Below are 24,226 nucleotides of genomic sequence, written 5' to 3'. Positions count from 1 at the left end.
TCGAAAAAAGTACACTGGCAAATGCAAACATTATTTTAGTTCGTTTTTTTGTGAGAAATTCAAGACAGAGCAAAAGGCCACCGATTTTCGTCTAACACACAACCTCTATACGTTCGCATTCGACATGCGGTTCTCTTTATCCTGAAAAAAAAAATTACGGCGAAACTCTTAACATGGAAGGCAAAATTAATTAACCAATGCAAATGCACTCGACTACCCGGCGACCGAGCATAAATAAAAAAAAAACTGATTTTTATTCTCACCTTCCTTTTCATTCGTTTCGAAAGATGAATAAAATTGCAAAGCGCAGAAATAACTTGCGTGCTCAAGAACGAAATCATATACTGCACCCTACTGCAGCTTCTTCTGGCAGCTTCAATGAATTCAAAATATGCATCACAGCCTTCTATAGCGCCGAAAAAAAGTGATCGTGGGGCACAAAATGGTCATACCAAATAAATATAGAAATAAAAGAATAAAATACGGCCTCTCGCTATTCCTTAAACCATATTACAGATGGTGAACTAACCCTGAGCTGGAGTCAACAGCTGTAGTAGTTGTTCCGAATGTCTCGAGCCTATGCTCAGTCAAGTGTATCCCATTTGTGCATCCCACGAAAATAAACAAACCAATGCCAGATTTATTTTTAGTGTGAACACTAAATCGTCATATTTTGTCGGTTAATTCAGCTGGAAGACTTCTTTTGTACTATCAACCGCAGAACAGGAGGTGTAATAGTGCGATGATTGGCTGTAATCAACTCGAAGGCCCCGCTTCGAGTGAGCAGTTACATTATTTAGCAGCCCTTGGAGCACACACGCTGAAATAGCGACAGACACTTCTTTCTAAGCAAAACTAGATAAAGGACTTATGTTTTAGAGGAAATGACGCTCATTTGGTTCGCTGGGCACTGATATTCGCGGCAACCATCCGGGGCGGAAACGGGGGGAGGAGCGAAGAAATGGAGCGAAAATTGTCCATTTTCGCGCAGATCGATAAGTGGAGGGCAGTACAGTAACGGCAGCTGTGTCTGCAAGAACACGCCTCTAATCTGCTTTTACTTGATGACCTTTTCGATTAAAGCAACCGACGCAGCCTCAACACGCGGTGCTGTCCGGGCGTCCGCGCAGTGTTCTTTGTGCTAAGCATGGAATCAATCCTCAAAGGCTCTGAAGCCACTAAAACTTAGGTTCTGCAGAAAATCGTGTCGTCTGTTCTTCCGCCCGTCTTAAGTTTCAGAATATGCGCTGGAGTGGGTAGATTCAAGGAACTTGCAATTTTGTGTTGTGTGGTGGGAGGCGGAACAAGATCGCTAACGCTTAGTTAAAAATCTGACAAAAGGAAAGCTCTTCTGAGTTTACCCCTGAAAGACTAAAAACGGAAGCCATAAAGCCAGCCGTTGAAGTTTGCAGGCGAAACCCGAAATAACCGCCTATAGTGTTCAGAGAAGCTGATGGAAACAATAGCGACAGGAGCGTTTCTTCTTTAATGAGTGTGCTCAAAAGCCAGCATTTCAGTAACTAACCGGAATTAATCTTTTATCTTGCTTTTGAACTAAAGGTTATGAAGCACTTGCAAGACTTCAGGATAAGTGGGATCTTGAAGCAAGTGAGAGAGATGAGGGAAATACATCATACAGCTATAAAACGCATAGTACCAGAGTGCAAAGGATTTCCGCTTTGAGTGCAGTGAGAAAATACAGTTAAGCAGCTATATTCTTCGCAAAAGACATTCATGGAGGCTACGAGCTACGAATTTCACTCGTTTACAGCGATCTCTTAAACAACTTTGTAGAGCAGAATGTTGGGCCAGTTGGTGTAGCGACATATTCAAGAAAACTTTGCGCAGAATAACACAAGACGGAAGGGAGAAACACGTACGCACACACGAGCGCAAACAACACTGAGGACCACCCAAACAACGCTGTAAGACAACGGTTTCATCGCAGTTATGATACGAGAGTTTCTTTTGAGGAAATTAAATGGCGCAGTAACTATCTCAGATCTCGGTGGACACTTCAACCACGCTGAGAGAAAGGGTAAAGAGTCTGGGAAGACGTACACTTGAAGATGCATATGTCATCGGTCCGAATCACTTTCGCAAGCTATGCTCCAATTTTACTAGCACATGTAAGCTATATGCAAAGAGAAATCATATGACACCACCCGCAACGCTGTAAGACAAACTGCTGCGTCACAATTTCGGCACGAACTTTCTCTGGAAAACCGGCTTCACATGGAGTTCGGCCAGTTGGGAGTATATGTGGACGAAAGACGTCTGTAGAAATGTCTTAAGCGACAGTGCTTGGCTTGCTGCGTGCATTATACGGCTGCTTGTTGACGTCACCCTATTTTTCTTACCATCGCTGGGATTTTCTGTGCCATCTGCGAGTGCACAATGACACACAGAAGCACCGCTGGGTTTTCTCGTAATGGGACTAGTGATGTTTTCGCACCAAAAAAAACTGCAGTCTATCTCGCCGTCTCGAGTAGGTGCAAGTATAAAGCACTTTAGTAAAGGTGAAGCAATTCTAGTACTGCTTTTAGAAGGTAGTAGCTGCACTTTCGTATCGGTCATGGCCTTCAGCGTCTAGCTGCGCAACTGCCTTAGACCGCTTGTCTTCTACTTTCTCTGCAGCGCGTTTTCCCTGTCTGGTCGCTTCCACTGCTTGAGGAGATGCTGGCACTCTTTTCCAGCTCGGCAGCGCGCTAGGCTCCCCTAATTGTTTCTAGTGCTTGTGTGCTGCCCACATTAAGCCGTTTTCCCTGCTTTCCTAGAAGCGCGCTCAGCGTGTTGCTGATTCGATGCCCCTCGCTGCTCTCGATACGCCGTACCACCGGGCCCCCACTCTTCTTCGGCCTTATAGTGCCTCGTTATCACCTTCCTGTGCGGCTTCATAAAGCTCTCTTCTCTTACAGACGAGCTTCCATACCTCTTGATACATCCGGTTGGGCACGCCTGCCGCAGTGTTGCCGAAAAGCACTTGGAAACGGGTGAGCGGATTAAAAATGACGAATGGAATGATAAAGCTCTTAGGAGGGTCGATATTCAAATTAGGAAGGATAGCATGAGAAGCTGTGGCGATGGTCAAGTAGTGTTGGGCATCAGAAATGAAGCTGCTTTATTTGCATTAGCTCTCTTTTGAATATCGTTCGATGCTGAGGTTTGAAAGTTTTACCTTTAATGCGTTCGCATGTGCAGTCTCAACGCGAAGAAAAAGTGTCCGGAATCATCCGGCGTAGGGTTGTGTACGCCACCTGTTGCCTGCAGTCTGTGGCAGGGGGCAAAGTGGAGAGAGAGAAGTCCCCATTTTTACTTGTTAGAGAGAGGAGGAAAAGGCCCGAAGGCGGCTGCCACAGGAGCAGCTGGGTCTGCCTGTGACCACTGAGGTTGTTCTTTCCTTTGGCGCTACTTCGCTTGGACGAAGCAACAGGAGTGCGCGCTGTGCAGTTCAAAAATTTCTTCTAGAAACACAGCGACTCCCATGCTAATATTAATTTTATTTATTTATTTCCTATTTGTTTTCATTTTTCTGATTATCAAACAGTTCATTTATTATTATTTTTTTTTATTTTATTTTTATTTTATTTATTTTTTTCTGTCTCTCTTTCAGTCAATACAAAATTGAACCATTCCATATGATGCATTCAAATTTGCACATAAAGCCGTCGTCCCATCTTCGATCTCCCAGCTAACAGGACCCCTTTTGTTGCGTCGTCCAATCTGTCAGCCTATACCCTATTAATACTCCTTTTCCTCTAAAACTCCTAATCATTCCAACAGTTCACCGCCTGTGTCTTGGCCACTCCCGCGTCGTGGGTATGTGCCATTCCACTTGAGGCCAACCAACCAACCAACCAACCAACCAAGAAGCCAGAGGGTGGCTTCATGGATGGAGGAGGCTCTGACACAAACAGAGGAATGGCTACCTTCAGGGTCGTTTCTACCCGAACAACCCGTATCTGGCTGTCATGCAAAGTGGAAGGCAAATTGGACATGCGAATTAGCTTTCGCTGATTAATGCGCTAGGCCGGCAACCTTAGCCCTAACGCATTATCATCGCATAATAATAATTCAGCGCCCCGTAATTTCTTCTGCTCAACACCATTCGGACGCGAAATTTCGCGCCGTTTTTGAAAGTTAGCCTTCAGGCCGGCCTTCAGGCACGGGGCCATTGCAGCCTGGGTTTGCCGAAAATGAGAGCTTAAATTGGTTTCGTACTTAAAAAAAAAACCGCTTCGCGTAGCACCCAGTAGCCGCTGAAGCTCTCGTTTGAATCCTGGCCGCTTCCTCACCGGCGTGTAGCTCAGTTGTGCACAGGTTTTGTTGAATTTTCATTACGTTGGCATAGCCGTGTAGTCAAAATTTTTCCTTTTTTTTCGCATGATTACAATATCAGCACAAAAGTGCCACAGATGGTAGTGAAGAAGAGCTGCCATTCGTTTCAAGCTTGTATTTTTCTTTCCACGCTGACTTGCCTGCAGCAAATTAAATTTTCACATTCTATCGCTTTCCCGTGATGGAAACAAGTAGAGAGGATGAAAAAAAAGAAACTGTAAAGATCAGTGTGTCACATTCAATATACAGCATCCACCACGAAGACAAGTCTGACATCTTTCTGATCAGTGACATCGTTATAAAATGCCGTTTATCCACCAAGGGCTGAAATTCCACCTGCTCTTGACAGCTTCAATCATTCCTCACCCGCTCTGTTATAACAGCGTGACTTGAGCAAGTTTCAAAGTCATGTCGTCTGCTCAATGATTTTTCGAACTTCATCAAGTGGCGTAATGAGAATAATTGGTTTTCTGATTCATTAAGCTATGTGTTTGGCCTTAGCTGCTTATGCGGCGTACAACTCGACATAACTAACATTTTGCAGTTCTTCATCAAGAACAAATATTGCAGGGAGCATAATGAATGAGAGACTGTTCGAGAGCTTCGAGAGCAAATCTTTAATGAGTTGCCTCATTACCATATTCATTTGTAATTATCATCTATGTCGCGAAGACGCAAGGAATAAATTGAGGCATCATTTTTTTGCACGTGTTCCCCTCATTAGCTTAAAGTTTCAAAGCAAACAAATTGCTTCAGGGCAGTGGGCCATTTATTACTACTATAAACTGGATGGTAAGGACATTTCTTGGAAAATTTGCTGTTTTCGCTGGAAATTCTTCCCAAAGACACACTGTTCAGAATACATTGCGGCTCCTAATCAAATTAATCGGAAACCTGCGAATGTTATGCCCTCGAGCAATGTGTCACCCCGGACAGGCAGAAGACCGTTACAGCCAGTGCATGGTGTATTGCAGTATTTCAAGAGCGCCAGAGCGGAAACAGCACTCTAAGAACACCGCTGGCATGGAAATGTTGGTCCGCTTTTGCTCCTTTCTTTTCTGAATAAGTACTCCTCTGGTAAACAAGCCCGTACACTCCAAACACAAAGAAGTAAAAATGCGGTACACAGACCTTTATTACACTCCCTATTACCAACGGGAGTGCGCTATAGTGCAGTTTACGCTCGTTTTACTCCCGTATAGGTGTATTCGTGTTTAGAGTGTATGCTAGCACTGTTCGCTCACTTCAGTCCTGCACAAATACGAGAAACATAATTTGCTGTAATCGGCAATCACTGCCTCTACTAAAGGTCCCAAAAGGCCTAACAAAAAAATTCATTCTCGCAACAGGTTGAATAAGATTGCTGTTGAATTTTGGTCTCTGAGTTAACGGAGATTCCAAAAGTTTTCCTTTTTGTGTCCCACACACAAACGCTCTTTATAGCGCAAACAACCTTAACATAGCTTGTAAAGCTACCAATCCCATCTCTGGGTGGTTCTAAAAGTAGTGCTTGCAATTTCGTACAAAGAATTATAATCGATGTTTTGAGCTCTCATTTAAACTTCGCTAAAGGCACATGTCACAATCCTCCGTATTTCTAAGACGAGACATCGATCTGAGAAGAACATTGCGTCAACATAATAGTCTCAATGTTGGAGCCAGATTGAGTTCGAGGCAAGATGCGGAATGGTATTCTTCGCTCGTTCGTATCACAGCGTGTTGTGCGTTGTTTTTAGAGTGTATGCGAAAATTGAGTTTATTAGCTTAAACTTTTTTTGACCTGGGGTGATTACTGTACCGTCTGCACTGCCAAACAGGCAAGCGAAAAAGAAGAGACCGAGCGCTGACGCTCTTGAGGCTGCAATCACCAGAAAGGCTTCGGCTAAACCTTTGTCCGAACGATGCAGGGTATGAAAGTCCAAAGTGTGAACAATAACAGAATGCACACAACAGGCGGCACAAAGAATAACAATTGTTTCAGAAGACTTGTATCATCGAACCACAAATAAATGCAGAGTGTTGTGTTCGCGCAGTAGTCTCTCTCCTCGCATGCACCCAGCCAGCGATGAATAATGAGTCGTAGGGCCATCGGACAACACTCTGCAAGAGAAGCATCTCTGATCATTTCTCATTTCTGACTCATTTCTGACTCATTTCTGACTTAGAATCAATTCAAAACCGTGATTGTCACTTCATTCTTTCCAACTATCATCGTACTAGTAGTGTAACCGCCATGAAAGCTCACCTTTCCCTACAGCTTCTTTCCCATCGCAGGTCAATAGCTTCATTATGTACTTTTCAAAAAATGTATCATAATCCTCATCTTAAAGAGAAGTTATTAAAAAGACCACCTTATATTTCCGCACGCATTGATCACCGCCACAAAGTTTGGATCCCTCCGTGTCGCACAAGATGTTTTCATGATTTATTCATACCCAGAACTTGTGTCAGCTGGAATCACCTTCCCCACAATATTGCTGTAATTACTGATACTGCTGCATTTCGTAACACTGTTATTAATTTTATATAAGTATGTGTCCATAACTTTGTTAATGTATTAGCTGCTGTTTTCGTTTCTGTTTTGTTTTGTGAAATACTGCCTTTTGTTAATTCTGTTATTAATTTTATACCAGTGTTCGCTGTAACTATATTCAATTTTTCTAGCTGCTGTTCTGTTTTTGGTACTTGCATGTATTCCCACTCCCCTCTGTAATGCCTAACGGCCCTGAGGGTAAATAAATAAATAAATAAATGCTGACACCGTGGGCCGAGTATACTGATGATTTCGCAATGTGGTTTGTGTCCCTGATAACGTTGCCATTTTTTGTTGCAAATTTAATTAATCTCGGCTGGATGCATGTGGTCAGATCTCTCTTCTCGAAGCAGTACGAACCGAAGGGCTCTAAGAAGCTGTGCATTTAGCAGCGTACCAAAACAGTAAAGTGCCCAGGAGTGTCCTCCACGTTGGGTTCTTTGTATAACGTCACATTTGCATGTCGATACACAGTACGGTCACAACTAGCGCATTGCGGATGAAGTTAATCACGAGTGTATGTCTAAGTGAAAGTGTACTGCTATTACATCGTCCCTTCATTATATTTTCAATACAGAATCAAAATTTAGTGTTCAAACAACTTTTTGGTAAAAATGTATACATGTTTGTTAGAAAAAAAACGGCGCTTAATTAAAAGCAGGCTAAATTACATCAGCGAACAATTTTTCCGTGAAACCTTGGTAAAAGAATCGTGTTTTCGGAGTAAAAGTTGAAGCCCATTAACCTTAGCGACTTCGTCTTGCAGGGCTACCTTGGCACCAAGCTGCAAGGCTGACGAAAGAGTTACTTGGCCCGCTGCAGTTCTCCACGTTGGCATTTTATCCACCAGGCCATGCACAACAAATTGGCTGAAGCATTGCCAGTAAACCCATCGTGGACTCTGTCACTTATAGCAGCTGAGTAGACCACTGTATAACATGAAGCTTGGAGGTCCACCATTCGCACCTGTGTCAGTATGACATCCCCGCCAGGAGAGCCAGATGGAATGGAGGGTGCTTTCGGAAACATCAGTTGTTCCGTGATCGGCTCGGGAAACATGAGCGACATCTCTGCTGCGGGCCCGGGGAATATCCTGGGGCCTCGCTACCACAAGAAAGTTCGCATCGCCATCATCATCATCATGATAATAACCTCAGTCATTGGCAATGCTGTCGTATGCTGGAGGCTTCTATTCAGCCGACGTCACAAGCGCGTGTCCAAGGCCAGGGTGTTGTTCCTCAACTTAGCCATAGCGGACCTGCTCGTCGCCTGCATCACGATGACGTCACAAGTGGTGTGGGAGGTGATGGGTAGGGTGTGGATCGCAGGTGATGCTTTCTGTCGCTTTTTCAAGTTCCTACAGACGTTCGCTTTGGTGTCGTCTACCTATATGCTTGTGACCATCGCGGTGGACAGACACATTGCCATCGCCACTCCACTGGCGCCAAGCCCGGACCCTTGGAGGTTGGCCGCCCTAACTTGGCTCGCTTCTTGCATGCCTTCTCTGCCGAACGTGTACGTGTTCCACAGCGTTGAAGTTGCGCCTGGCAAGTGCTTCTGTGCCTCCATCTTCTACGACCGGGGCACGCCACTCTACCATCGGCAGATCTACATGGGATTCGTGTTCTTTATGGTGTTTTTGGCACCGCTAGTGCTGCTGGTGACATTCTACGCTGGAATCCTTTGGGCCATCAGGAAGCACAGTTCCAGAAGCGGAAAAATGGGGCAGCAGACTATTTCATCCCTGCCGCGAGCCAAGGTGGGTCTAATTTTGAATATTTCCACGTGGCTTTGCGTCAGATCTCGCTTAAGCCCAAAAAGCACTTAGGATCACATGGGCTGTGGAACTGTCTCGTTTCGAAAGATCTCTATAAAATTTCAGTTACCTGTGTAGCACCATTTACTGCATTATGCCCAAAACGAATCATTTGGTGGACACTGAGCCGCATAGCTTGAGCACAAATATTCGTCAGACCCGACATAAAGAAAGGTGGTTTGTACACACCCCGAGAACCTCCTATGATGAACAATCTCTATCTTATACATTACCTTCGCTGTTAAACTTACTAGACCGACAAAATTTTGATCCCTCCAGAAACCAAAACTGTCGCATTAAACGTTTTTGTCAACTTCTTCATTTGCAAGACTAAACCATGCCTTCCTATTCGCCTAATTTTGTTCACTAATGTTGCTTATGTGTGTTGATTTATCTGTATTACCTTTTGTTGCTTCTCCGATTGATTGCCGTCTTGTTTCATTCTGTATTACCCGTTGCTTTGTGATATTTTTTCATTTTTGTGTAAGACTGGCCGTCATCCTGCTGTCATGCCAACTAACAAGGGGTCGGGACCTCGTCAAGCTTTTCGAGCTTTTAGTCCCGTACTCCACCTTTTGTAAGGAAATAAAATGATTGATTGATTGATTGATTGATTGATTGATTGATTGATTGATTGATTGATTGATTGATTGATTGATTGATTGATTGATTGATTGATTGATTGATTGATTGATTGATTGATTGATTGATTGATTGATTGATTGATTGATTGATTGATTGATTGATTGATTGATTGATTGATTGATTGATTGATTGATTGATTGATTGATTGATTGATTGATTGATCTAGGGAGTCAAAGGAAGTTACTTTGATCCCAGAGTAGGGTTATAGCTGACGACCGTAATCAGTCTTCCTTCGGGCTTCAAGCTCGTGTTCACTTGAAATTTTATGCCCTGTTTTAGTATTCAGTACGAATTGAAGTACAGGCATAATTATCTTAACGCAATTAGTAATTAGGCTGATTGAGCGTATAGTTTTGTGCAATTACTGGGTCTGGTGCATGGAATACTGCAGCGGAAGAAGTGCAGATTACCACCGTCTGTCACGGCTCTCGATGGTGACACCAAAATAGTGCTGATTAGAATTAAGCAGCCCGACGAAAATCTATAGATTTTAGCGTGTCACGCAAGCGCTTAATGAGCGGTTTCCGGTGATTTCAACCTCTTTCTTTGGTTGGCCCTTAAAATTCCGAAGCCCTGATCACGCATTAAATATTTGGTTCACGTAACGTTAGGGCGTCATAGTTTTATACTGCTGTTGTTAAGATCAGGCAAGGGTTGTACAAACCGGGTAAATTATTCTTAGAGTAAATTTTTAAAGAATGGCAGAATTTCCGCTAGCCAAGTGCAGTTTCGTCGTATCGGTCCCCAGTTTGCGCCCTTCTCGGCGTGGAACTTGATGGCGGTCGGCTATGTGAAACCCGTCAGCTTCACTACGAACTCACCTTTGCTCGCTCACTGCTTGTAGTTTAAGCAAAGAGGGAACTGTGCGTAAACCTTTCCCCGTACGAGATTTTATTCGGACTAAAAGAGTTTTCGACGTAATGGCTTAGCTTTGCAGATTAGACCCGGATTTCACCTCGATGCTACCAGTGATTGGACGCCAAGCACGGTCGCAATGAAAACGTAACATGAGAAGAAGCTGGGTATTGAAATAGGTGCTTTCTTCAATTAGTAAAATCAGTTCAACGTGGTTTATATTCCAGGACAGTTGGTTTTTTTGGGGCTGAAAGCTGCTGAAGCAGCTTGACTGAATCCCAGCATACCATGCATAACAGTATCTCTTTACGGCAATATAGTAAAAAGCATGGCAGTAACAATTGCGGCATTAAATAACCACTTAATACCGGAATGCAAATTGTGAAACAATACTACATTGACAACATGAGCTAAATACCATACATAAAAACATGTTTCAAAAATAATAAATTAAAACACAAAACTTACCAAAACATCACGCCCCTAAAGTTTGCACCCTAAATGGTATGCTAGGAAGCTATAATGACAAGAGCCCGTACTTGACGGACTTCATTGCCAAAATGTACTCAGACAGTACAGTTTTTAGATCAGTTCCAAACCTGTTTCAATGCGATCTCAACACACTGTTTGAGCGCAGAAGCTGTCATGCATAAATCTTGTGTCTTCTTCGCCAAAAACTGATAAGTAAAAGCCAGGAGGCATTGAGAGGCTAACAATTTAATAAGTCAGGAAAATAAATCAAAGAACAGAAATCTTGAACACACAGAAGCTGCAGAAACACATTAAAGTATATATGACTACAGTATACATTTCGTGATTTGGCGAGTTGTTGCTTTTTTACAGTGCACACATACCGAATCAGCCAATTTCTTTTCTGAAAGTGACAGTTTACTGCGTTTCGTAGTGTACATAACATTCTGTGTCAAACGTTCATAGCGAAATCCTAGAATAAATAGGTAACAGGAAAGCAAACATAACTTCACAAAACCAAGGTTACAAAAATTAATTCCTTGCTTTGCTCAGTTAGACTATAAGGGAAACATATTTTTAATGCCAGTGTCAAGTTGTGTGAATGAGAACATAAATTTCTATAAAAGAAAACCAGCGCAACCAGTGTGTTTCGCATTTACACAATGTAAAATTCCTTTTTTTTTTCAGAAGCAAGCGCTGAATGGAAGTAAAAAATTTACACACAAAAACATCGCAACAGTGTTCGCCGATTAAACAGTAGGCACAGTGCGTACTTATGCACTAAACAGCGAAACATGAGTAGAAAGTCGTGGACGCTAAAAGACAAATGATAGAAGGGAATGTTTGAAAAAGCGCAGTCAATGTGCACTTTAAAATTATGCACAAAGTCATTCAATAGCTTTCTATACTTGATTGAACTAATGGCTTTCAGCAATTAATGAAGAGATTAAGATCTGCAGCTAGTTTCATGTGTGAATCTTGTAATATTTCGATGATACAAATTGCGTAAACGTGGACAGGATTGGTGATTCATATGCAATTAAACCCTGATTAGGGGAGAGTGGGGCAAAACACGGCACAAAATTGCAAATATTCCTGATTATTTTTATTCACAATTATAAAAAAATAAATACTACTGAACAATTTCCACCATCCTAACATCATGCTTACCAAATATGAAAAGCAGAAGATGATACGGTCTGATTGGTTCATGTTGAGAGAACGATGCACAGACTTGCGCTGGCGAGACACACACTTGTGTTTTTTTTCTCCGGTCTTAAGCGCTCTTACATCCTCTCCGTGAAATATGAAAAGGAGAGCTCAACAGGGACCTAGTAAGATGTAGATAAAATTAAAATTTCGAAATGTTACACCCTACCCTGCCCCATGGGACAAAATGAGACACCCTTCCAAAATTAACACACTACTCATCCTTGCAATGAATGCGCATGAACTTGCTTCCATGTAATTTTTTAATTTTTTTTTACTTTATGCTCCAGATCATAATGCACATCCAAGCAGAACAAATACAGAAGTACATTTTACAGATACAAGGACCACAAGAAAAATGAACAACTAAAAAAGAAAGCAAGCATGCGGAGTCACTACGCGCTTTCAGTCATTTTGTGCGTAGACAATCTTTTCGAACCTAACAAAATAACAAACATTGTGCCGAGACCTAACCCGGCATTTTTTTTCCATGGCCCAATGCACTACACTGTACGCACTTCTATAAACGTGCTCTGCGTGTTGCTCGGCTGCACGATGCTTTTCAAATTCCTGCCATAATCGCAGATTTCTCCATCCATGCGTGGCAGTTCTGGCTCCTTTGTTCAGCCGTATGGAATGGGCATGCGATTCGGTTCCATTCATAGCTCTTGAATAGGAGGTTGTGAATGTAACTGAAGCCCAGACCGAACAAAGTTTCTCCATTGAGGGAATGCATTGTACCAAACGCTGTTTTTGCCCGCCGGTCAGAATGTGACTCTTCGGTTCACAAGGCTTTTCATATATATTTGAAGTCCTTCAAATTCTCTCATTTTCTCTACTGTTCTGGGAGGGCCGCCTTCGAGAACACCAAAACACTTGACGCTGACGCTGCTTGCGTCTCTCCAGAGCTTTCTTCATGTTTGCTGCGTGCCATTAGGCATTCATAGTTTCTTTTTTTTTTCATTTGTAGATTCAGAATATAATAGAGAGCGTGAAAACACGCGTAAAGCTTGCAGCAAGCAGTAAAAAAACACAGCATTTAGGTTAGTCCTGACAGAGCATCACAATTTCACCTTTCGCCCCACATACAGCGTGCCGCTCAAATATTTCTTCCTTAAGAACCCATGGCGCACAACTTTTAAGCTTCTCAAAAGATAAAAACAATATTCAACAGTTCACCTTCATAACACAGCTTAGCGAAAATTATGTGAGGAGCTGTAGAACACGGGATTACCATTATTTTGTAAACAAGGATTTACACAGCACGTACCAAAAGTAGCAAATGCATCATAAAATATCGGATTATATGAAGTTTGACGTTCGGAAACAACACGTGGTTTGTCAGAGCAGCCGTAGCATAGTGCTTGGAACAAATTACACCCAGGTGGTCAAAATTTCCGGAGCCCTTTACTACGGCGTCCCTCATAGCCAGAGTCGCTTTGGTACGTTAAACTCCAGTAAACCAACCGAATTTCATCCACCTCTGGTTTTTTAAACAATGCTGCACAGAAGTAGCCAAAATGTTTTAAGTTTCATTCTTTTTTTTTTTCATTCTCTCTTTATTTCCTTTCCTTTCGAAAAGGTAGGAGCCGGGACTAAAAGCTGTAAAAACAGCTTGACAGGGGCCCCGGCCCCCTACATGGTGGCACTGCAGCGTGTCGGAAACAACATCACCATAACAAAGGAAAAATAAATACAGATACATATTACAGAGGCAATAAAGTTCAAGAGCAACAAATAAATACAAATTCAACATTGCAAGGCAAACAACAGTTTGTAACGCTTCAAACACAGAAAAAAAAGAAAACAAAGAAAAAAATAGATGAAGTACAATGTGTTGGACATTCTGGACACAGTATGTAACGAATTGAAGCGACAGTAAATTTCTACAAGGGACATGGGTACAATAATTACAGCGCAGAAAACGTCTCACATTACAAGATCTAAGACAACTATAATAATTTCTGCCGACAGAACAGACTAATGGTATGTTTAGGTTCGTATGCTGGATCGAAATTCGACGACTCTAAACTATTGAGTAATGTGGGAGTAATATATTTCAAAGATTGCGTATGGTATGAGGTGCGAGGTGTAGGTACAAGCCATTTTTCCTTGTGCCTCGTAAGGCGAGGTCTGGCGTTTTCTTGTAGTTGGGCTAAAGATATTAAAAAATTACTTTTTTCTTTCACAAAAGATTTATATATTAGCAGTCACCTATAGTTATATAGGCAAAACACTGGGAGAACATTATATTTCTCAAAAAGGGGGGCCGAGTGGTGCAAAAAAGACACATTAGCGATATACCGAACTGCTTTTTTTTGAAGTAAGTGCAGTTTTTTTAAGTCAGTCATACCAGTCGTGCCCCAGACAATAATACAGTACTGAAGAAGAGATAATACTAGGGAATTATAGAGAATAATTTTAACCTTGGTAGGCAAAATTTCTCTCAGTCTCGCAATAACACCAACAGCACTGGATATTTTCGATTGAAGGTACTCAACGTGTTTGTTCCAAGTTAAATGCTTTGAGAAATGAACACCAAGTATTTTCACTGTATCGACTATTTGGATGCGATCTGTACCTAGACGTAGATTCAATGAAGTCAGCTGATGTTTTCCTTTTGGTGAATATAAAATTGCTTGTGTTTTAGACGGGTTTATCCTTAAACAGTTTGCGTTAACCCATTGGTGTAAATCGCCAAGCGCTTTATTCGACAGCAATTCAATGTCTGCTTCTGTCTTGCCCTTAACAAAAAGCGTCGTATCATCTGCGTACGAGACAAACTGAGCGCTGTCTGTGCATCGAACAATGTCATTGACATAGATAATGAATAACAGTGGCCCAAGTATGCTTCCTTGCGGGACTCCAGTTGATACAGCCAGCACGGAAGATTTACTGCCATTTATGTCAACGTACTGAGTTCTATTTCCAAGGTATGACTTAAGCAGTGTGTGAGCAATGCCGCGGACTCCGTATCTATGTAGCTTGGAAAGAAGGATGAAATGATTTACAAGATCAAACGCTTTCGTAAAGTCGATATAGATGCCTGCCATAATCTCTCTTTTGCTAAAAGCTTCTAAAATGATCTCTTTTTGTGCTACAAGGGCCGTCTCTGTTGATCGGTGCCGTCTGAAACCATGCTGAAAGTCAGAATACAAACTGTGTTGCGAAAAAAATGAAGAAATTCTTAAGTGTAATATTTTTTCGATTCCCTTTGAGAAAATAGGTAATATGGAAATTGGACGGTAATTGCTTAGTGTACCTTTATCCCCATGTTTAAATATGGGTATTACACGAGCGACCTGCATTTCTTCAGGAAATATGCCAGTAGATAAAATTAGGTTATAAATATGAGTGATAACTGGACAGATTAGGTCAAGAACGTACTTTATCGGGATCACCTGCATGCCATTTGAGTCTTGAGCTTTACTGTTTTTTATAGCATTCATGGAAGAATAAACTTCTGAGCAGTTTGTGGGTGCAAGAAATAGTGACTGACTGCTGTACATTTCCGGCAGATACCGGTCAAAGTTGTCCATACTATTATTACTACAAACCTTAATCTGATTAGATTGTTGAATGAAAAGAGTATTGAAAGCGTCGGCTAGTTCCTTGCCAGAAATGCACACTCCATGGTGCTGGAAATTATCAGGAAAAGCCTCTGAGCCATCACCTGAGAGCAGGGGTTTCAGTTTTCGCCAGACTACATCTGACCGCAGAGTAGTCTCGTTCCAGAAAATGTTAAGAAAATAAAAATTCTTCGCTGCCTTTAACTTTGAGTTTAGGCTATTTCTATATGCCTTAAAAACAGAAAAATCATCGCCACTTTTGTTCTTTATGAATCGAGCATATAATGCATTCTTGCGTTTAATCATGCTCAATAATTCATGCGTTAGCCACGGCTTGCGCGCTTTCGATGGTTTTTTTACACGACACAAAGGAAAGTGGGCATCATATATGAATCTGAACACAGCTATGAAATTAGAGTATGCAACATCGCTACTTGTTGCTTTGTAAACGGTGTTCCAGTTTTCTTGACTAATCGCAAAACGGAAAGATTCAAGATTGGTGGGAGTGATGATCTGAACAAGATTGTTTTCTTTACATTTTTTTCTTTTTATTTGACGAGCCTTGTCAGCTAGCATAAATATTCCTGAATGGTCGCTGATACCAGTGTATACTGTATCCGCGGTTATTGTCTCAGTATTAATGTTTGTGATGAACACATCCAGCAAAGAACTGCTATCCTGAGTGACACGCGTGGGTTCAGTTATAACATTTGTGAAACCATATGACTGTATTAAAAGCTGAAATTCTTTCTGGCAGTGCGTAGGTGTAAGCATGTTAACATTCAGGTCTCCTCCCAGATAAAGGTCCAGACTGTTAACTAAAGTGTGTTCTAGAATTCTGCTAAAGAAAGCCAGAAACTTAGTAAAATCACCAGAAGGTGGTCGGTACATGACCACAAAAATGCTTTTTTGGTTGCTCAGGGTCAGCGCCTCATAATCAGAATTCATCTGGCAGAAATCTTCCAAAATTTCAACAACAAGATCATTTCTTATCAAAAGGCTGATGCCACCGCCACGTTTGCTCTTACGATAGCGCGAAAAGCAGTGATAGCCAGGCAAGCTAAACACGCGTGATTCTTCGGTGTACCAGGTTTCGGTCAGCATGATTGCTGTGAGCGATATACCAAAGCTCTCCACCAAAAGTGCTAGTTCGTCTTCTTTATTTGCGGCTGAACGGACGTTTTGATGAAAAAGTGATATGGCAGAAGTTTTCTTTTCTACCACGGATTTAATCTCAGAAGGATGAAGTCCCATGGTGTGGAAAAAAAGCAAGCAAGTTTAAGCGCATGTGTACTCAGACAATTTTGGACAAGTCATCAACATGGTTGATAGGGATTACTGGTGCACCATCTAGCTTCCGGACGAAGATTTTCCCGTTCTTAATCCATGTATACTTATATTTGAGTTCTTTTGTCTTAGATTTGGTCGCACCGAACAACCGTTTCATTGACGGGCAAAGGTGTTCGTTCACAAAGATTGGAACCACAGGTTCCATCTGCACGTCCTCTGTTGTTAGTCTCTGCTTTCTTGCCTTCTCAAGGAACGAGTCGCGCTTGTCCCTGCGGGTGAACTGGATGACAATGTTCGGCGCAGTGTCATTATTGGCTGTGCGAACACGGTGGCAGGCCTGAATGTCCGTGTTTTCAAGAGGTACGCCAATAGCTGTTCCCAGTGTCTTACAGCTTCAGTTTTACAGCTTCAGCACATAAACTTGGCAGCATGGTGCGTTTTCACCCTGTACTTTTAACACTATGTCAATGAATGTTCCGTGAACAAGATACGGCCATCATACTTGAAATAATGTTGAATTTAAATTCTTCAAGGTGGTGGCTAAGAAGAACAATGAAACGGTACAAAAATATTCTTTCCAACACTGAGCAAACGTTTAATTGAACTGAATATTGAAAATAATTAATGGAAGATGGATTGATAAAGAGCTCTGCAATGAGCGCAATAATTTTTTTTTTCAGAACATCTGAAAGAGCATAGTATAGGTGAGCATTATGCACCACCATAGCAGAGGACATTAAACGCTGAACGGCACAAGCACACACGAGGAGAGATTATATACATATGCTTTGAGAGTAGATTCGCACACCAGAAATGAACAAGTGGTGGCTCCTGAATGACAGCAGACATAAAATAAACACTTGCAGAAAAAAAAAGGAAAGGCATGCATGCTTTAGACCAGAAACAGAGCAATGACTGCATGTGTATCTTGATCTTATCTGGGGTGGGAGAATTCAAACGACAATATCTGTTATAAGCAAAGATGTGGCCGCACTCTCGATTTTATTTGTATATCAAAGCTATTAAGAATCTCACTGTTCTGTTTCTTTGCGCTGGCTAAAAAATATCGGTAACAACAATACCAAAAACAAGAGGAGCGAAAAGTAACCGTTGCAATACTTAATAAAGTTGTATTGGCGCATCGTATATGCAATGTCAGGAAGCTTCATTCAGAGCCGACAAAGGTGAAAATTAAGGCAGAGGTTTTCACTGCGACGCCTCTAAAGGCATACGTACAGGCTCGGTATATTCAGCTTCACACACCATACGATTTGATTACATCACGCAGTGATGCTTGGTACGGCAGAACGATGCACTCAGAAAACACACATATAATTTGGTTTTGATAGCATACGTCTATTAAAACATCGGGTAAGGAACGTCGCTTCCAAAGACGTAATGTCTGGTCTGATATTCGGCATGAGAAAAAAATCAGTCTGGGGGACAGTCTCGTACTTGCTGCGCATAGAGAATTTATTATAATGTCTCGCTTCTTCTAAAATCGCGTTTCCGTGGTGACCCTACACGACGTCCAGTTAGTCGTAGTACGGATTAAAAATATGAATGCAGTCTTCAAAGCGAAGCCACTTCGTCATGAAACCTTTCTACGTACGAAATTGCGTACGAGAAAGCCTTACGCGTCATTCGTTCTTTGCTAGCGGTATGCGAAGCGAGCGAACGAAGGCGAATCCGCCATGAAGCACACAACTCTCGCTTCGCTGAGCGCCACCGTGCTCTACACCCCAAAAGCGGCAAGCCGGGAACATCTATTTGAAAATTCCACGGGGCTAGAGAAACTTTTGCCACTTTACTTAACTTTGCTCCGAGAGTAAATTAATCTACGACCGTGCAGTGGGCCCCTGAACTCTTAACTAAAGTATAAAACCTCGTTCATTGCGAAGAAACCGAAAACGAACCGTAACGTGTCAGAGAAACATGAAAGGAAAGCAAGTGCTGGGAGCTAAATGAAGTTCATACGAGCGCAAGAAATTTGGCGGTTTCAAACAAGTTTCGCGTTGAATAATATTCTATCGGTGTGATTATGGTAAATTTAAAAGAAAGTGCAAATTCCAATTAAAACGGGAAACTGAGGAGCTTGAATGGCAAACGAAGAAATAAGGAGCTGGAGGAGGTGGGTACCTAGGCAAGATTTGCTGAAGATTTGAGCAAGAATAAGGAGCAGTAATGTGGAGTGGTCGCTGGCGACAGCACTGAGCTATAGGCCCGAGGGCTCTGCTGACATAATTACATAACATAAGCAAAGAAAAAGAAGTCTCTTTGTGAAATATGAATCCGTGAGCAGCAGAGAAAAATTTTGAAAAAGGAACTAAAGTGTGGTGACAGAAAAGAACTCTAATGACATGTGAGGCGAAATTGATGAGAGTTAGCAAAAAAGCAAAAAAAGTACTCGCATAAGCTCCAGCTGCATATATGACCATGGTTTGCAAAGGAAAAAAAAAGATGAGGGGAATAAATTATAGTTTGAAGGAATAAATTTCTATTCTAAAATATAAGATATAGCTCCAATGACTTCAATCGGAGCGTAATTTTCGGACGGGCTTTAGCGGAAATCCTAAACAGATTAGCACAGAGCGCGACAGTCACACACTTGTTGAAGGAGAGTAGTATAACTCATCCGAACGACTATTTCCTCTGCACTTGCCAATGCAGAAACCTGGCGACAACTCATCAAACAAAAAGCGTTCCGCCGCTTCAAGCTGTCCTCACCTGTGCTTTTTTAGGTGCACATGTTCTTTATTCTTGATAACAGGGAAGAGAAGTACGTGTTCCCTAAACTAAATAGAATTCATTCTAGCTAAGTCGTGGCATAAAAGGAGAGGTCTTAGTTACTTAAAAAAGTCGTTATTGAGGGGCGGTGAAGAAAACGATAATTGGTTTTAAAAAGAAAAAGAATATGAGGACAAGAACCGACACTTTTCTGCAAAGAACGTCGCTTGAGCACATATACAGAAAACGATAATACAAGAAAAAAAGTTATTCATAGTTGGCGAAAAACACTCATGAGATAAGTATTACTCAGGAAGAAAGTTGGAAGTGGCAAAAGAAACAAAAAGGGCTTCATAATATGAGATCAAGCATGGAGAAATTATTACTTAAGAGGAATGACGAGAAAGCAAAGAGGGTCATTCTGGGCTTCTCTCATACAACAAGAAAACGAGCTGATGCGCCGAGAATCTTGGGAATTTTTGCGTTTGTGTATCGCAGCGAAAATGCCGTAAAAGCCGGTAACTCCAATAATTTGTTTTTCATGACTAATCATAGTAATTGTTTAATTAACTGCATATTTTTTTCGCGTATATTTTGACAGCTACGTCTGAACGACACATTCCGAAAAAATTCGCCTACTACAAATATAGTAAAATGTCCAAAGGATTCATTACACTCCAGTGGGCTTGCGCATATGCCAAGTTCGGCTTCCTATCTCTTCCCGCCAAAGTATTAGGCTTAAATTACTCTACGACTGTTTATTATACAGTTTTCCAGCTTCGTTCCTTTCTGAGTCGCCATACTTTACACCGTCTTATGGTTTTCTCTTTTGATTTATTTCAATGCTACTCCTGTCTAGGGCCTGGCAGCCAGGCTAACAGCAGGTGTTGTCCACCTCACCAGGAATTCGGAACATCGCTCAGCCAGTGCCACTAAGCCTAGTGATCTACAGCGCTTCTGTGCTAGATACTAACTCATTTTTTCTTTATTACTTCACGAATTATCGCGGCCACGTGGCGGCTGCCAAAGGAACTACAAGCCCTTGTCCCGAATCCCTCGTAGGCCTCAGGCTATCCTTATAAATACAGGTTCGTTGATGAATGAATGAATGAATGAATGAATGAATGAATGAATGAATGAATGAATGAATGAATGAATGAATGAATGAATGAATGAATGAATGAATGAATGAATGAATGAATGAATGAATGAATGAATGAATGAATGAATGAATGAACTTCTTCTGACGGCTCCATAAGGCGTTTTGTGTCCGAAAAGGCAAGGCTTTGTGGATAAAATCGTTTAAAATAAACCTGCAAGCCAATCGATTATGTTAAGCGCATTCGTCTCTTACACGACAAATTAACAGAATCTGCTGGGCCTCATCAGCGCTTTTTCTGTAAAATATATTCAATTACTGGGAGGTAACAACGTTCCAGCTTGCTCTTGCGAGTACAGTCAAACTAACTTTTACTATCAGAACATGCACCATACCTGGGCGAAAGCTTCAAATAGTTATGGCACACTGTTTGCAGTATGCATCAAAGCTTAGGCCAGAAATTTTATTGCTCTTCATGCCCCAATTATTTCTCAAGCCTTGAGCTTAAACCTGATGCGCTAAACTTTGTTGAGCCACCTCGCAAAAGCAGCTGTTTCTGAAAGTTCGGGCCTTCTATTTCTCCTTATCAGACTTGAGGAAGGAAAACTTTGTCATTTATTTTCAGTGCTTTATTTCTAGGTGGTGTAAAAATCGCATTTCTGAAAGGAAAGCGAACAGAAATCGATCAGTTACATGCCTTGTCGGGCCTTACTGGCGTTGGTCTAATGGGACGATCACGTAGAGGCAGTCAGCGAAGCCACCGACTACCTCTGAGCTTAAGTATTGATTCTACACGTTTATACAGGATACGAGTTATGTTTATTGGTAGCCTAATGACCGTACGCTGTAAGAGTTTAACTTCCGCCGACAAAAAACAGCAAGTTTGTGTCTCAGTGAATTTACGTTTAAATTGGGTTTTGATGCATTCAGGCCGATTTTCTGTCAGTAGCGTCATTACAGCGTATGTTAATACTACAGACGTCTGTTTAAGAGAACTAACTCTTCATTGGAATTCTCAGAATTACGCGCGAGGGAAAGGTTCAAGAAAAATATACCTGGAGGAAAGACACGTCACCAATATTTTCAATGCGGCGAAGAAGTCAGGCGGCATTTTTTAATGATTACGTAAACACGCTCGCTTTTTATTAAACAATCGTTTTGTCTAGTACCTACTTTACAAGTCCCTTTACCCATTCGTTTGCTATATTCAAAAATTTATTTTCTTTTAACATTTACATAACGCTCTGGATCTCATTTTCTTTGGCTCCTGGAATACAATTACGCATGCAGGTTTTACTCATCTCCACAAGCTCCTGAGAAAAAGTGTAGCCTTTTCAATTTCAGGTATTACGCATGTTCACTGCAGCTTACAATTCTGGAACATTTCTTATTCTACACCCCACCGCTTCTATCTTTGTCCCGCTTCACAAACGTAAGCGCAAATCATATTGCTCAGTTGATCTTTCATAATCGTTTTCTTACAAAACATAAGCTGCTACATGCAAATATTTGTTATTTCACAGGCTACGCTGCGTAATCGTCACCTACAGGGTGTTAAAAATGTGAAGTTTTTATCAGGAACGAGAAGGGTTTTGTTGCCGGGACAACACATTTTATCTCGAAGATTTGGGGATATCTTCTTGCTATTCGCGAACGAACGTTACAGAAGAGCAGTTCTATGATTAAAATCCCGCATCTTTTTTTTTATTTTTGCCCTTTTATGTACGCCAGGCCTTCAGCGGCACGCCGGTCATATCAAAACCGTGTTGTAAATTGGCTATTAGAGCGCAACGTCTGCATTCCGAACAAGCAGTGAATTTTCTCTTTTTTTGTGTGTGTGCACAAATCACGGAACCTGCGGTGCGCAAAGCGCAGTAACTCCCGTCTTATAGACCTCGACAAAGTCTAGTAGAAACACATGCTCACGCTCGCTGCAGACAGACGTTTGCACGGTAAACGGATGTGCATGTTTTAGTCAACTACATGTGAAACTTTGTTTCACTGACTGCCGAACTACTTTAACATGCACTTTGTAAAACTTCACTAAAAGACGTGAGACGATGTTCAAGCCGGACAAATGTAACTTATCTCTCGAGCACTGTACTTCACGTTGAGCTGCTCTTATGTCTATCTTGCTGTTTTACCAGTTATGACATGGGTATTGGGCCGCCGCAGTGGCTCAGTGGTTATGGTTCTCGGCTGCCGACCCGAAAGACGCGGGCTGAATCCCGGCCGCGGCGGTCGAATTTCGATGAGGCTAAACTCTAGAGGCCCGTTTGCTGTGCGATGTCAGCGCACGTTAAAGAACCCCGGGCGGTATAAATTTCCGGAGCCCTTCACTACGGCGTCTCTCATAGCCTGAGTCGCTCTGCGACGTTAAACCCCATAAACCATAAACCAATCAACATGGGTATTGGGGTTGCATGATCAAAAATCAGAACTATGGCTCTGATTTTCCTATCTCTTTGAAAAAGAGTTGGGGCTACTTTGGATCAATATGACTGAAGCAAGCTAAAGTTCAGTGAACAATAAACTCTACGAGTTAAGCTTTAATCCTCTGTCGTATGTATGCCTCATACTCAGCGAAGGGATTAAGTGTCCTAGAGATATGAATGATTAAGGAGAATACAGTGAAGCAGGCCCTCTAATACACTAAAAAAGTGGAGCAGCCACGTAGCAACACCACAGAAATGTTCTGACAAAGAGATGGCGTTCTCTTAATCCTGCAGATCTTCCTGATTTCCTCATTTTTTCTCTGTAAAACCTGACAGTAAATTTCCCCGAATTGAAAGAGTTTCTTTCACCTAAACTCGAGAACAGTAGGACATTTTAGCAAATCTTGTACAAATTCAATGTTTTTTTTTCGTGTCACCTCTTTTCGCAGGTGAAGACACTGAAAATGACAGCGGTTGTATTCGGCGCCTTCCTGGTTACCAACGTGCCCTACATGGTCCAGGAGGTCATCCTTGCCTTAGGTAACCCCGGCATCCTGGACGCCAACGTGGTGGCCCTGTTCGGCGTTATTTCGGCCTCCAACAGCGCCATCAACCCGTACATTTTCCTTTACTTTGAGAAGAGGCAGAGGAGAGGCACACCGGGCGTTTTAGACTACTTGCTGAAAAGACTGTGTTGCTTCGGGCGCAGATTTGCCAACTCGGAAAACAGAGCTGAACAAAAGGAAACGGCTATAATGACCGTGCATTTCTCGAGTCGACACTCGCGCACTGTGACAATGGTCGACTATGACACTTGTGCGTGTTCGGGGAGGACTCAGCTGTGATCTCCTGTTGGGCGCGTCTAACTTAAAAGTGAAAAGTTAGCGACTGAGGTTTAGTATTGTATGAACTGTTGTTTCTTCCTTGCTGTTGTTGCAGTATTGATGGAGGTCTTTGAAGCACTACCTTCTTTCAAACGATGTACATTCCCTGTGAGCCAGTGCAGCCATCATGCAGTGAACTGCTGCATCGCAACCCTCTTCAATGACCGCACTCTTTTCTACCACCCTTCTTCCATCTTTACTCCCCTATTCCTTCCCCTACGCAGAGTAGCATGTCAGCAAATATTCACGCCGGCTAAAATCTGTTTTTCTTTAAAGAGCTCTCTCTATCTCTCAGGGTATGGTGTTGCTTGTGGTCTGCTAAACGTGCCAGCTGCTTACAAAATGGCGATACCTT

At 42.0% G+C, this 24,226-nt stretch overlaps 1 protein-coding gene across 1 annotated transcript; it reads left to right on the top strand.

The window, feature by feature from the left end:
- The first annotated feature begins 7,644 nt into the window (after positions 1 to 7,644).
- LOC149341418 (gonadotropin-releasing hormone receptor-like) lies at positions 7,645 to 24,004 on the top strand. The gene is made up of 2 exons (XM_089543510.1): positions 7,645 to 8,630; positions 23,437 to 24,004. Exons 1-2 carry the CDS (start codon positions 7,848 to 7,850, stop codon positions 23,830 to 23,832), a joined length of 1,179 nt encoding a protein of 392 aa, XP_089399636.1. The 5' UTR covers positions 7,645 to 7,847; the 3' UTR covers positions 23,833 to 24,004.
- Positions 24,005 to 24,226: the final 222 nt, after the last annotated feature.

Source organism: Amblyomma mixtum, chromosome 5, assembly GCF_055824585.1.
Source record: "Amblyomma mixtum isolate Tamu chromosome 5, ASM5582458v1, whole genome shotgun sequence".
In the NCBI taxonomy this organism is placed as follows: domain Eukaryota; kingdom Metazoa; phylum Arthropoda; class Arachnida; order Ixodida; family Ixodidae; genus Amblyomma; species Amblyomma mixtum.
Note: the sequence above shows the minus strand (reverse complement) of the source record. Positions and strands in the feature narration are given on the sequence as shown.